At 53.4% G+C, this 14,067-nt stretch overlaps 1 protein-coding gene across 2 annotated transcripts; it reads left to right on the top strand.

Annotated features, from left to right (window-relative positions):
* Positions 1-464: 464 nt before the first annotated feature.
* SERINC2 (serine incorporator 2) lies at positions 465-7,464 on the top strand. Of its 2 annotated transcripts, none has more exons than XM_042834658.1 (10): positions 465-552; positions 3,573-3,734; positions 3,872-4,059; positions 4,390-4,469; positions 4,597-4,734; positions 4,825-4,994; positions 5,075-5,165; positions 5,236-5,371; positions 5,547-5,756; positions 6,216-7,464. In XM_042834658.1, exons 1-10 carry the CDS (start codon positions 514-516, stop codon positions 6,352-6,354), a joined length of 1,353 nt encoding a protein of 450 aa, XP_042690592.1. In that variant the 5' UTR covers positions 465-513; the 3' UTR covers positions 6,355-7,464. The 2 variants fall into 2 exon arrangements, with proteins under 2 accessions (XP_042690592.1, XP_042690593.1); XM_042834659.1 differs by lacking the exon at positions 465-552 and adding an exon at positions 1,628-1,693.
* Positions 7,465-14,067: the final 6,603 nt, after the last annotated feature.

Genomic DNA, 14,067 nt, shown 5'->3' on the forward strand with positions numbered 1-14,067 from the left:
TTTCTTTTTCTTTCATTCTTTTTCTTTTTCTTTCATTCTTTTTCTTTTTCTTTCATTCTTTTTCTTTCATTCTTTTTCTTTTTCTTTCATTCTTTTTCTTTTTCTTTCATTCTTTTTCTTTCTCTTTTTTCTCTTTTTTTCTTCCTCGTTTTTTCTTTTTCTTTTTCTTTTTCTTTTTCTTTTCCTTTTCCTTTTTCTTTTCCTTTTCCTTTTTCTTTCATTCTTTCTCTTTTTCTTTCATTCTTTTCCTTTTTCTTTCTCTTTTTTTCTTCCTCTCTTTCCTTTTATTCCACTCTTTTTCTTCTCCTTTTCTTTTTCTCTTCCTCTTCCCTTTTCTATTCCAACATTTCCCTCCCGTTCTCACGCCCAGCCCCCGCCCCTCCCCGCACTCCACAGCCCCGCAGATCGCCCCCCCCCCCCCCCGGCCCCGCCCCGCTCAGCCCCCGCCCCCCCGGAGCCGCCTCCCCTCCCCCAACCTCAGTGCCCGCCCCGGGGAGCTGCAGAGGCTGCGTTATGGGGGCCTGCCTGGGGGTCTGCTCGGTTCTCAGCTGTGTGAGTGTCCCTGAGGGATGGGGGGGCGGCGGGAGAGGTGGGGGCTGCGCTGATTCTGAGAGCTGAGGTTGGGGGAGGGGTCCGGGGGAGCGGTGGGGACAACCGGGAGATGCGATCCGATGCAGCCGACGAGAAGCGGGGGAACAGCAGAGGAATGCCGCCCTTTGTACCCTGGAGGATGCGGGAACCCCTGGGGGGGGGGGGGTGAAGGACACCGCTGGGGGTGTCCCCGTCTGTATCCACGAGGATGCAGGGGATCCCCGTGGGTTTACTCCTCTGTCCCCGGGGGAAGCAGGACACGACCATTGCAAGGCAGCCCGTTGGCCCACCAGCCAAAGGGAACCCCGCGGGGTTTGTCCCACGTTGCAGGGGCTCGTTGATGGGGAGGGGGGAGTCCAGAGTATCGGGAGGAGCCCACAATATCGGGGCATCCCTATGGGATGAAACCTCTGTGGTGGGAAAAAGCTGAGCCCTCCCCTGCACCCACCTCCAGGGAGGATCGGGGCAGTCCCGGGGGGGTTTCAGGGCATCCCAGGAGGAGTTGTAGCCCTGATAGTCGGGGGGATGGGGGTCTGGCTGCTCCTGCTGCGTGGCTGCTGTGCTGGTGACACAGTTGGGCGCTCCTGGTGCTGTGCCCATGACGCACAGCCAGGGCAGGGCTGGGAAACCTTCCTGCCTGAATGGGAGCTGCTTTCGCAACTGGGCTTCGTAGTTTCAGAGGTGGAACTGTCGTAATGTATGGCCTGAGTGCAGTTATGTTCTGTGTGTCACGGCGCCTCTCCTCATGGGCACATAGTGGAAAAGCCAGGAGTGGGATTTCCACGGGCAGTGTGTGGTGCTGACCTGATTAGGGATTTTTTTTTCCCCTTCAAAAAAAAGCATTTTGGCCCAGGCTACAGGAACGAGGCAGAGTCACACTCTTATAGGGTCTACACAGCTTTAGGACCCTGCATTTCATGTTGCTGTCAATGTGGCCATGGGGCAGTGCTGGCACCTACAATTGCCCACCTCCTGAACCCATGCTGACTGCATGCCTTGGTACTGATTAACCTGCAGGGTCATTCATTGAATGGGAGGCAACAACGGGTTGCTTGGCATTGCTTTGGGCTGACTCAGTCTGTGCAGCCTCAGGGGTACTGGGGTAAGGGCAGCCTGCAAGAAGAGGTGTTGGGTTGTTGTTGCTGTTGGTGGGTTGTTACTGAGTGCTTGCTGCTTTCTGTTGGGTTGGATCATAGCTGTTGTTTGTTAGGTTGTTGGGTTGTTGTTGGGCTGTTACTGAGTGTTGTTGCTGATTGTTGGGTCATTGCTGTTGGTTGTTGGGTTGTTACTGAGTGCTTGCTGCTGTTGGGTTGTTGGTGGGTCATAGCTGTTGTTTGTTAGGTTGTTGGGTTGTTACTGAATTCTTGCTGCTGGTTGTTGGGTTGTTACTGAGTAGTTGCTGCTGTTTGTTGGGTTGTTGGTGGGTTGCTGTTGGCTTAGGACCTTGCAGACTGTTTTGCATTGTTTGTGCTCCCTGAGCTGCTGTTCCATGCAAGCCATGCTGGCACTGAGCTGTATTCAATGAGGAAGTCAACAGTGAAACCAGAGGGATTAATCTTTAATCTGCAGCAGCTGAAACCTGACGCTTCCCCATCACCACCTGCGTGCTGTGGCTGCTTCCCTTTACTTTTTTTCCACCCTGCAGGATGCTGCCTGCTCCCTCGAATGTGGGCTCCCCAGAACCTCATACGTGCAGCATACTGATGCACCCATCCCAGGGAAAGCCATCTTCGGGACATGTCTTAGTGGGGGTGATGGGTTGATGGTTGGACTTGATGGGCTTAGAGATCTTTTCCAAGTGGAATGATCCTGTGAAAGTGGGGTGCATGAGGTTTTGTCTCCTGCACATCTTCAAGGATGCTCTCATGGGATGCCCTGCAGTATTCCCATAAGCAAGTGCATCTCCTGGCCATGCTAGGGAGCTTCTTCCTTTTTCCTTCTCTAACCTTGCTGTTGATTTCTTTTTAAAGCAGCTGTGGGTGCTGGGGATGTGCACAAGCTGTGGTTGTCGCATTAAAGGCGCTTTCACAGAAGTTGCAGAGCTCACAATGCCCAAAAAGCTTCAATATTAGGAAGTGACAGCAGTGACCCCCACATTCAGCACAACAAACTTCATGTTTGCAGGGCAGAAAGAGCAGTTCAAAGGGAAGAAAGAGAGCTTTGAAAGCAAAATAAATCAATGCTGTGAGCTTACAGGTAGAGGGAAATCAGCTCAGGGAGGACCAGAGAGGGGGACAAAAGGGCAAATGTAGTTTTGGGTCCTTAGAGGCACCTTGCCATAGTGCTGGGATGGTGGTGGTTCCCCCACAATTGGCCTTGGCAGTTTAAGGGAAACTCAGGGGACACATTATTCCCATTTTCTTCTCAGATATTTAACTCAGGACCTTTCACTTGTATGGCACAGGAGAGGGTTAGTGGTCCAGAAATGTTCCTTGAAGTGTTTCTAATGTTACTTATTCTCCATCTTCACAGTCTTTTAGGAAATAGGGGTTTTAGACATGGCCTCATGGCACTTTGGGGGTGATGAAGGCTGAAAATAATCCCCAATCTGAACAGACACATTCAGAGCAGGATGTGGTGGCCAGAGCTGGCTGCTGGCCCTCTCCTGCCCCATAACCAACGTTACAGCATGTCTTAATGCAAAACCCTTTGGTTGTTCTTCTTCTGAGGAAAGGAATATTGGCCGTTTGGGTGCTGCTTGGAGCTCTTCCAAACCTTGCGGGCATTAAATAGGTGTGTGAGTGTCCCAATTATTGGACAATCTAGTGGGAATAACATTTCGAGGAGCAATGAAGTCAAACTTGGACCAGAGATGCAAGCAGCATCTCCCCAGTGCTCCTGCCACTGTGGTTTGTGGTATCCAGGGATTTGGGCAGCCAGGACTCGTAGGGTTACTGTTTGTTTTCCCCATCTGTAAAATGAACCCAGCAGCTGAGTGCATCCCACACCCCTTGCCACTTATCTCTGGGCTCTCATTGCAGGTGTCCTGCCTGTGTGGCTCAGCACCATGCCTGCTCTGCGGCTGCTGCCCCTCAACCAAGAACTCCACCATCTCCCGTCTGCTCTTCACCTTCTTCCTCTTCCTCGGTACGCTGGTCTCCATCATCATGATTATCCCTGGGGTGGAGAAGGAGCTGCACAAGGTAATGCTGCTGCCTTCAGGGCGATGGCTGGATTTGATCAAAGGTGTGAACTCAGGATGGGTACATATCAGAGAGTGAATTTTTTGGGGCACGTCGTTGCTTCTGATGCCTTCTTTCCCATCTCCTCATCCTTGCAGCTCCCAGGTTTCTGCAAGGGCAGCGACTCAGTGCTGGGGGTCCAAGCTGACATCGACTGCAGTGGCTTCCTGGGCCACAAGGCCGTGTACCGCATGGGCTTTGCCACAGCTGCCTTCTTCTTCCTCTTTGCTGTGCTGATGGTGTGTGTGCGCAGCAGCAAGGACCCGAGAGCTGCCATACAGAATGGGTGAGCGTGTCCCCATGCTTGGCTGGAAGCTTGGATGGAGGCCATTGCCATATTTTTGCCCTTTTTATCCCCATTTTGGGCATGGGATAAAGCAGAAGGGCAGTTTTGAGCTCACTCTTAGTTTTTAGGGTCCTCTGACTTGTGCTCCACGGTATTTGTGGTGTGTGCAATGTACTGGGGAATTTGGGGTGTCTGCTGGGCATCCCTCTGACACTGCTCCCCATGGGGTGCCCCTGGCCTGTGGTCCTATCCAAGGAGCTGAGCATCCCTGGTGTTGGGAACTGCTGGGGGTTCCCATTTTCAGACCCAGACTCCTCTCTCCTCTTGCAGCTTCTGGTTCTTCAAGTTCCTGCTGCTGGTGGGGCTCACAGTGGGGGCCTTCTACATCCCTGATGGCTCCTTTACATCAGGTGAGGGGCTGTGGGTGGGCAGGGGGGTGCCCATGACGTTTGTGCCCTCCTCACACTTGGTGCTGCCCTGATGCACCCCACACCATTGCAGTCCCATTATTGACCCACTTCCCTCCCACCACCCAAGTTTGGTTCTACTTTGGCGTGGTCGGCTCCTTCCTCTTCATCCTCATCCAGCTCATCCTCCTCATCGACTTTGCCCACTCCTGGAGCCAGCTGTGGCTGCGCAATGCAGATGAGAGCAATGCCAAGGGCTGGTATGCAGGTGGGTGCCGTGCCTCAGGGGCTCATGTGGGGCCAGCTGTGATGCTCGTGGCCCTGCTCCAGCCCCTTCCCTTCTCACCTTACTCCTCAGCCCTTTGCACTGTCACCTTCATCTTCTATGCTGCCTCCATCACGGCCATTGCTTTGCTCTATGTCTACTACACCAAACCCCAGGGCTGCACGGAGGGCAAAGTCCTCATCAGCATCAACCTCATCCTCTGCGTCATCATCTCAGCCGTATCCATCCTGCCCAAAATCCAGGTGAGGTGGTGGGAGGGGTGGCCTTGCTGGTTCCCCCTGGTGCAGGGCTGAGCCCCGAGCCACTCCCGTGCTGTTTGCAGGAAGCTCAGCCACACTCAGGGCTGCTGCAGGCATCTCTCATCACCCTTTACACCATCTTCATCACTTGGTGTGCCCTGGCCAACGTCCCCAGTAAGTGCTCTCATTGCCCTGGGGGGTGCGTGGGGTCAGGGATGGCACTGACACCTTTGACCTCCCCCAGCCCAGGAGTGTAACCCCACACTGCTGCTGAGAAACAGTACTGGCTCAGCTACAGCCACACAGACACTGACAACGTGGTGGGACGCGCCGAGCATTGTGGGGCTGGTGGTCTTCATCCTCTGCACACTCTTCATCAGGTGAGACCGTGACAATGCCTTCATGTCCCACAACGCTGGGACCCCTCAGGGTCCTGCACACAGCTTTTAGGATGCCAGGAGGAGTTGCATGAGCTGCATCCCCCAAAAGTGCTCTGCTGCCTCGGGGGCACCCCTGCAGGGCATCCCCTCACCTGCCCCATCTGTCTGCTCGCAGCATCCGCTCCTCAGACCACACCCAGGTCAATAAGCTGATGCAGACGGAGGAGAGCGGGGCTGGAGCTGGGACTGAGGCAGCAGCAGAGAGTGGGGTGCACCGAGCCTACGACAACGAGCAGGAGGGCGTCACCTACAGCTACAGCTTCTTCCACCTCTGCCTCCTCCTTGCTGCCCTCTACATCATGATGACCCTCACCAACTGGTACAGGTGGGCAGCACTCCTGGGGACCAGTTGTGACCCTGTCCTCTGCTCCTCCCTTCTCTGGGATTATCATTGCTCTCGGGCTGGGCACAGGTGCTGGGATGGGTCCATATGTGAGCAAAGCTAATATGTAACCCATCAGCATTCGTTATTTGGAGGGATCCAAGCACCCAATGGATGCACTCTGGTTGGGTCTGAGTTTACTGGGTACCTCTTGCAGCATTCCTTTGGCTTGCAGCACTCCCTATAAGCTTACAGTGTACTCCCTCAGCTTGCAGCATCCCCCCACTTGCAACATCCCTGCTCTGCTTGCAGCACCCCCTCTCTTCTTGCAGCATCCTCCCTGTGCTTGCAGGACACCCTTCAGCACACAGCATCCCCCTTTGCTCACAACTGCTGCACCAAGGTCACATCCCCCAGCACATAGCACAAACCTGAGTGTCCTCCTTTCATTTGCTGTTCCAGGCCTGATGACAGCCTGCAGGTGCTGTACAGCCCCTGGACGGGCGTGTGGGTGAAGATCAGCTCCAGCTGGGCCGGGCTGCTGCTCTACGTGTGGACGTTGGTGGCCCCCCTGGTGCTGCCAGAGCGGGACTTCAGCTGAGCACTGCTGCAGGGTCCCCTCCTTGCCCAGTGCCTTACATCTAGACTCGAGTTTTGCACGTGGGTTTTGTGTCTTCTTGCAGGTTTTCCATTTTAATTTAAAAGGGATAAAGTGCCAAGCAGGGACAATCAGCGAAAGGACTGAGAATCACTTGAGGATTGCTGTAAAGCTCTTCTCCCTCTGTGCTTGTCTAGTGCCTTCAGCAGTGCCTCCAGCCCCTCCTCTTTCAGTGTTTGGAGGGAGTTGCAGAGGCCGCTCTCACCTGCCTTGGTGTCCTGGGACTGTGGTGCCTTTTGGGTGGTGACAAGGAAGCAGGACTTGGCACCAGGCACTTCCCCAGGGAGCCCTGAGGACAGCCATGCTGGGGGCTGATGTTGCTTGTGCCCCCTGAGCTTTAGTGGCTGGGTGGCTCCTGCAGGGCTCCCCCTGCCTCCTGCATAAAGTTTTGTTTGGAAAAAAGCCCAGACATCCTTGTGTCCTCTTGGGGTCTCTCGTCACGTGCGTTCATGGTGGCTGCACAGTGGGGCATCACCTGCATTGTGCGTGCTCTGTGCATCACCTTGCATCCTGCAACCTTTGGTCTGCATCTTGCATCCTTCCTCCTGCATCCCAGTACTCTTCAGCCTGCTCTGTGCACCCTGCAGCCTTCACCCTACAGCCTTCATCCTGCAACACACATCCTTCATCCCTACATCCTTCATGCTGCATCCTACACCCTGCATCCTCTCGCATCTTTCATCCTTCTTCCTGCATCCTGGCATCCTTCAGTCTGCATTGCATACCCTGCAGCCTGCATCGTCCATCCTGCACCTTGCAGTCTTCATCCTGCATCCTTCATCCTCCATCCTAGCATCCCACATATCACATCCTCTTATCTTTGCATCCTTCGTCCTCTGTCCTAGCATCCTTCATTCTGCATCCTCCATCCTTCATCCGGCATCATCCGTCCTTGCATCTGGCCCCCTGCATCCTTCATCCTACATCTTGCATCCTGCATCCTTTTCCCTTGCACCCTGCATCCACACATTGCATCATTTCTCCCACGCCTCTGCAGCCTCTGGAACGTGCAGGGCTGCACCCCAGGGACAAGCTGTGCACCGCAACGGGAACGAGGGGCGGGGACAGGGGCGGGGACGTGCGGGGTCCCGTTGGTCGCCACGAGGTGGTGCTGGCGGCACGCGCCCCGCGTCCTCCTGCAGAATGCAACCCTTCACCGTGCATCCTGCACCCTGTATCCTGTATCACGAGTTGGGTTTGCTGCACCTTTCATCCTTCACCCTGCACCCTTCTGTCTGCACCCTTAAGTCTGCATGGTGCACCCTGCAGGCTGCATCTTTCATGCTGCGCTTTACAATCTGCATCCTGCAGCACCCATCCTGCAACCTCAGCATGCACAATGCATCCTGCACCCTTTACCTCATGCCTGCATCCTGCACCGTCTCATGCATCCTTCATCCAACACCCTTCACTGATGATCCTGCTCCCCACATGTTGTGTCCCACATTCCTACATCCTTCGCCCTGCACCTTTCACAGTACATCCTGCACCCTTCATCCTGCACCCTGCGTCATGTCTGCTGCACCCTGCATCCTTCATCTTGCATCCTGCACCCTGCATCTTGCATCATCTATCCTGCATCCTCACCATGCACAATACATCCTGCATCCCTCACTTTGCATCAAGCACCGTGTCATGCATCCTTCACCCCACACCCTTCATCCTTACCCCTTCACCACTCATCCTGCACCCCATACTTTGCCACCTGCACTCTGCAACCTTTCTGCATCCCCCAGGTGTGCTGGGCTGTGTGAGCAGAGCTAGGCTGTGATGTGCCCTACATGTGTCCCTATGTGTCCCCATGTGCACCCCAGGCAACTGCAGGAATAACCCACCAGCAATTATCATTCCCATGAGTTTTCTTGGGGAGATTTGAATGGCCCAAAGCACTGCTATGGATTTATTTCACTGACATCTCCTCTGCAGTATTTATCACAATGCAAACAGCCTCTGCTCTTCATTTTCTTCATGGAACAGTTCAGCCAATGCATCCCAATGGCAAACCCAACTCTAATTGCTCTAATTACTCCAATTCACCCTTCTTGGTTGGGGCAACTCAGAATTACAACCTCAGGGGACAATGGACAGAGGACAAGAAATCAGGAAAGGGTGGCAGGAGACCTGTGTGGATGATCAAGGAGCTCATGCACAAACTCAAAGGAAAGAAGAAGGTCCATGAAATGTGGAAAAAGGGTCTGAGTGCTTGGGAGGAATATAAAAACGTTGTCAGGGCCTGCAGGGATGCGACGAGGAAGGCTAAAGCCCGCCTGGAATTGAATCTGGCACAGGTGATAAAGGATAATAAAAAAGGCTTTTTAAAGTGTGTTAACAGTAAAAGGAAGAGTAGGGAGAATGTGGCTCCCCTGCTAAGTGACAGGGTGTTCTGGTAACGGGGGATGCTGAGAAGGCAGAGATACTGAATGCCTTCTTTGCTTCTGTCTTCAGTGAAAAAGCTCTCCCTTGGGAATCCCAGACCTTGGAGGTCAGTGAGAGGATCTGGGGAATGGAAGACCTCCCTGCAGTCAGGGAAGAGGCGGTCTGAGAGCGCCCAGGCAACACCAGTGTTCACAAATCCATGGGACCCGATGGGATGCATCCACGGGAGCTGGGGGAGCTGGCAGAGGTGATTGCTGAGCCGCTTTCTGTCATCTTTGAGAGGTCTTGGAGAATGGGGGAGGTGCCTGAAGACTGGAGGATAGCCAATGTCACTGTGGTCTTCACAAAGGGCAAGAAGGAAGATCCAGGTGATTACAGGCCAGTCAGCCTCACCTCTGTCCCTGGAAAGGTGATGGAACAGCTGTGCTGGATGTCATCTCCAGACAACTGGAAGAAGAGGAGGTTATCAGGAGTAGTCAGCATGGGTTCACCAGGGGGAAGTCGTGCTTGACCAACCTGGTGCCCTTCTATGATGTTGTCTCTGGCTGGGTAGATGGGAGGAGAGCAGTGGATGTAGTCTACCTTGATTTCAGCAAGGCATTTGATGCTGTCCCCCACGACATCCTTATAACAAAGCTGAGGAAGGGTGGGATAGATGAGTGGACAGTGAGGTGGGTTGAGAACTGGCTGAGTGGCAGAGCGCAGAGGGTCGTTGTTGGTGGTGCAGAGTCCGGCTGGAGGCCTGTGAGCAGCGGTGTTCCTCAGGGGTCGGTGCTGAGTCTGGTCTTGTTCAACATCTTCATCAATGACCTTGATGAGGGGATGGTGGCCGCCCTCAGCAAGTTTGTGATGATACGAAGTTGGGAGGATTGGCTGACACGCCTGAAGGCCGTGCTGCCATTCAGCGAGACCTGGACAGGCTGGAGACTGGGCAGTAAGAAACCGGATGAGGTTTAACAAAAGCAAGTGTGAAGTCTTGCATCTGGGGAGGAATAATTGCGTGCACCAGTACAGGTTGGGGGATGAGCTGCTGGAGGGGAGCTCTGCGGAGAGGGACCTGGATGTCCTGGGGGACGACAGGTCGGCCATGAGCCAGCAGTGTGCCCTCGTGGCCAAAAAGGCCAATGGCATCCTGGGGTGCATTGCAAAGAGCGTGGCCAGCAGGTTGAGGGAGGTGATCCTGCCCCTCTGCTCTGCCCTGGTGAGGCCTCATCTGGAGTAGTGCGTCCAGTTCTGGGCTCCCCAGTACAAAAAAGACAGGGATCTCTTGGGAAGAGTCCAGCGGAGGGCCACCAAGATGGTGAGGGGCCTGGAGCATCTCTGCTATGAGGAAAGGCTGAGTGAACTGGGTCTGTTCAGCCTTGAGAAAAGAAGGCTGAGAGGGGACCTGATCCAGGTCTATCAGTATCTGAGGTGTGGGGGGCAGAATGGCGAGGCCGGACTCTTTTCAGTGGTGAGTGGAGACAGGATGAGGGGAAACAGCCGGAAACTGCAGCATAGGAAGTTCTGCACCAATGTGTGAAGGAACTTCTGTACAGTGAGGTGACGGAGCACTGGAACAGGCTGCCCAGGGAGGTGGTGGAGTCTCGTGCTCTGGAGATGTTCAAGACCTGCCTGGATGCCAACCTGTGCGACCTGCTGTAGGGAACCTGCTTTGGCAGGGGGTTGGACTCGATGAGCTCTGGAGGTCCCTTCCAACCCCTACAGTTCTGTGATTCTGTGATTCTGTGATTCTGTGAATGAGAGTAATGTGAGGAACTGAGGAAAACTCCACAGCTTGCTTCACCAAAGGTGGCTGTGATCATTGCCTTGCTAAATTCAGTGGGGTGAAACAAAGCAGAGAGGGGTCAGGGCTAAAATCTCACAGGGCTGTCACCCTCCTTTGGGTCACAGCAGAGTCGGGGATCTCAGTGACATCACCTGAAGGCAGGAGGGCCCTCATGCCCAGGGGGTCCCAAGCAGAGCCGCCGCAGCAGCGATTTGTTCTGTGCAGTGCGTGCTCTCTCCTGGTTTTATTTTATTCATGGGATTAACACATCGGGCAGCAGCCTGCCTGGCTTTTGCTCTGAAGAGGAGGGGAAAGCGTTTCCATAATTCATTTAAATGAGGCACCCAGGGAAATCCAAATTGGACTTCCAGCCTGTTCACGGTGCCACGCAGAGCCCCGCGATCTGCAGCCAGAGCCATTAATGCCTCCCGGATGGACTGCAGAGCATCTATAATTAATAGTGGAGCAAAACCACGGCCCAGGCTCCAAAGCGAACACCTCCTGCTCTGAGCAGCTCCTGCACCCCACATCCCTGGGGCAGGGATTTATTTCGGGTCACCTTCCTCTCCCAAGAAGCCCAATGGAGCATCCAGGAGAACACTGGGGTGAGAGCAGCAGGAGAAGGAACCCAGAAATGCATTAAATCACAGCTCTTTTCTGGCCTGGGGGATGAGGGTGGTGGTGAGGAGGATAAGGTTTGCATCAGCCCCTTTTTTGCTGCTGCATTGGATGTTCTCCACGCAGAAGGTAGCAGTTTTGGGGCCAATGGCAGCCCACGTGCTGCACATCCCCCTCCTGATCCCTGTGCTGCTTCTGTACTTCCAGCACTGCCTTTCTGTACTTCCAGCATCGCTTTGAAGAGCACAGAAAGGATGAGAAGGAAGACAGGGGAAAAAAAATCAAGCTTGAACCCTGCTGCTAGAGCAACATCTGTATCTATAAATACCAATGTGAGCAGGAACAGGCTGTATCTCCTGCAGCTCCCGAAGGCAGCAGAGCCTCCTCGCCCCAGCTAACCTCCTTCCAACACATGCTCCTGTAATGCACACAAGTCACTGCTGCACAAAAAAATCCCTTTAGCTCACTGCCTCCTGCTTATGGCTTTCCCAAAGCTCCCTTGTCCCACGTCCCCTCCCTGGGACACCATGTCCCATGCTCACCTCTTTGGATGGGGTGGGCTGAGCTTCTCCATGCCACGCACGCACTTTGCTGATGTTTATAACGGTGCTGTGGCTGGTGTTGGCTCTGCCCTGGTGGTGCCAAGCTGAGGCTTTCTGGACCTCAAAATCCAGGCTTAGATTCTGGAGACATGCGGCCAGCCTTGGATGACCCAAATTCTTGCTCAGACAACACTGAGGTCGTGAGGGGGTGATGAGCTTGCTGGGACCCCTCCGTTCTCCACGTGCTGTTTGAGTGAGGGTGCAGCACGCTGGGGTCATCCCACATTGCTCATCACACCAACCCAACTTCATCCCTCCTCCATGGCAGGAGGCAGCACACACATGCACTGCGCTTATGGACATTTCCTTTCTGATTTCCAGCTAAAATGCCTTCCTCCAGCCAGACCCCCTGCCCCTCTGCCTGTCTGAGCAACCTGGCTTTCTGTGGTGCTTCTTTTGGGATGCTTTTTGTCCACACAGCACCGCTGTTGTACTTTATTTCTGATATGATCTATGCTTTCTGTGTTTGGATGTGGGCCACGAGCATCCTCTCCAGCCTGGGGCTGAGCACAGCATCATTTGGCTCATGGAAGAGGGGCTGAGCTCTCCCAGCTCAAAATATCCCCTTGGGGCTGAACAACGAGTGGAGACATTTGCTCCAACAGACGCTTGCACCTTTAGCTCTATCATTCAGCTGGGTCCCATTTGCAGGGGTTTTTTTACCTTTTTTTTTTTTTTTTTTTTTTTTTTTTCATTCCCTTTGGCTCTTTTCCACCCAAAATGCCAGCAGAGAAGCAACACATCACGTCCCAGCCTTGCAGAGCCTGGGCTGCCTCCAGGTCCCGGAGAAACCCCATCCTGGAGCATCATCCCCTGCTGCTCAGCACGTAGGGCTGCTGCTCCAGATGTCTGTGCTGACGGAGCTGGGTGGCTCCAACGTCACTCTGTTCCGTGGGGTTTTCTTGGGGGCAGCTCTGGGACTTTTTCCTTTTTTTTTTTCTTTTCCTTTTTTTGGCCTTTTTTTCTTTTAGTTCTCTGTCCTCTCTGTCTCAGCCTTGCCTATCTCTGCAGATAGGGATGTGCAGCTCCCCACGTCCGCAGGGGCTCTCCAGCCCCATGAGTGACACCCCTAGTGACATCGGCGTGGTCATGATTAATGTCACAAAGCAAATACTGTCCTCAATTCCACACTCATGACACCAGAGAATTGCAATGCAAGAAAACAATTGCTCATCTCAGTATCCAGAAAACAGGAATCCCCCCCCGCCTGCTTGCAGAGGGCCCTTTGCTGGAGCTGCAGGTGTGACGTGCATACAGGCTACAGCTGGGTGCTTCCAGAACCTTGTAGTTCAATCCCTGCATACTTGCACTGATAAATGGCTTCTTCTGCACTGAAAAGTCTCTGCTGTTGCTCTGGAGAGAAGCTGCAGGTTGTGTCCTATGGTGTGCATGTGGGGTAAAAGCTGGTGCGTGGCAGTGCCCATTGCTACAAGCCTACAGCCTGGATTTGCAAAAGGATTTAAGGGCTTATCTCCTGCTGCTCAGGCACGCAAGTGCCTTTGAGGGCTTGGGCAGGAGGACTGATGTGCAGCTTGGCAATCTCATTTTGTTGCTTGCAATGGAAACAGCTGAGACCTGAGGACAGAAGTGCAGCTCTGCATGGTGTGATGCCTGTGGATGCTGCAGTGAGCTGGGACCTGGTCTGGTGGCTTTGCATTGATATTCCTTAGTGCCAGTTTGAATCATGGAATGGGATGGAATGGAATGGAATGGGATGGAATGGAATGGAATGGAATGGAATGGAATGGAATGGAATGGAATGGAATGGAGTAGAGCAGGTAGAAGTAGAGTAGGGTAGAATAGAATGGAATAGAATATCCCCAGTTGGATGGGACCCACAAAGACCATTATGTCCAACACTTGGTTCCACACAGGACTACCCAAAATCTCAGTTGTATGCCTGAGAGCTTTGTCTTCTCTGTTTATTTTTTGGGGTGAGACATTTAGTCAAACTGCCTAAAAATTGCCACTGAACACACATTTGTGTGCTGGAGACCACAACTCCCCCCCCCCAGATCTCTGCTTTGGGGCCTGAGCAAGTAGGTGATGGTTGGGCTCTTGGAGGAAAGGGCTTAACTCTCAGATTCAGATAAAAGACAATAAGGATCTTCTATAAAGGCTAAGTACTGCTAATTGAGCTGAGGCAATGTAGAAATCACCCCTCCTTAGAATAATAGTGGGATTTTCAATTCTGGTACAACAGAACACACAGGACTTCCTATGGGATATTGAGAGGTCTGTTTCAATATTAAATAAAAAGGGGGAGAGGAGAGGAGAGGAGAGGAGAGGAGA

Source organism: Centrocercus urophasianus, unplaced genomic scaffold, assembly GCF_019232065.1.
Source record: "Centrocercus urophasianus isolate 14NV4802_14NV808 unplaced genomic scaffold, USGS_Curo_1.0 seq_48, whole genome shotgun sequence".
Taxonomy (NCBI): Eukaryota; Metazoa; Chordata; class Aves; order Galliformes; family Phasianidae; genus Centrocercus; species Centrocercus urophasianus.

Bases quoted from the DNA above. Each gene is read 5' to 3' on its own strand.
- SERINC2 (XM_042834658.1), top strand. From the start codon at position 514: ATGGGGGCCTGCCTGGGGGTCTGCTCGGTTCTCAGCTGT. The intron at 3,735-3,871 runs GTAATGCTGCTG...TCATCCTTGCAG, and splicing joins TGGAGAAGGAGCTGCACAAG to CTCCCAGGTTTCTGCAAGGG. The intron at 4,995-5,074 runs GTGAGGTGGTGG...TGCTGTTTGCAG, and splicing joins CCATCCTGCCCAAAATCCAG to GAAGCTCAGCCACACTCAGG.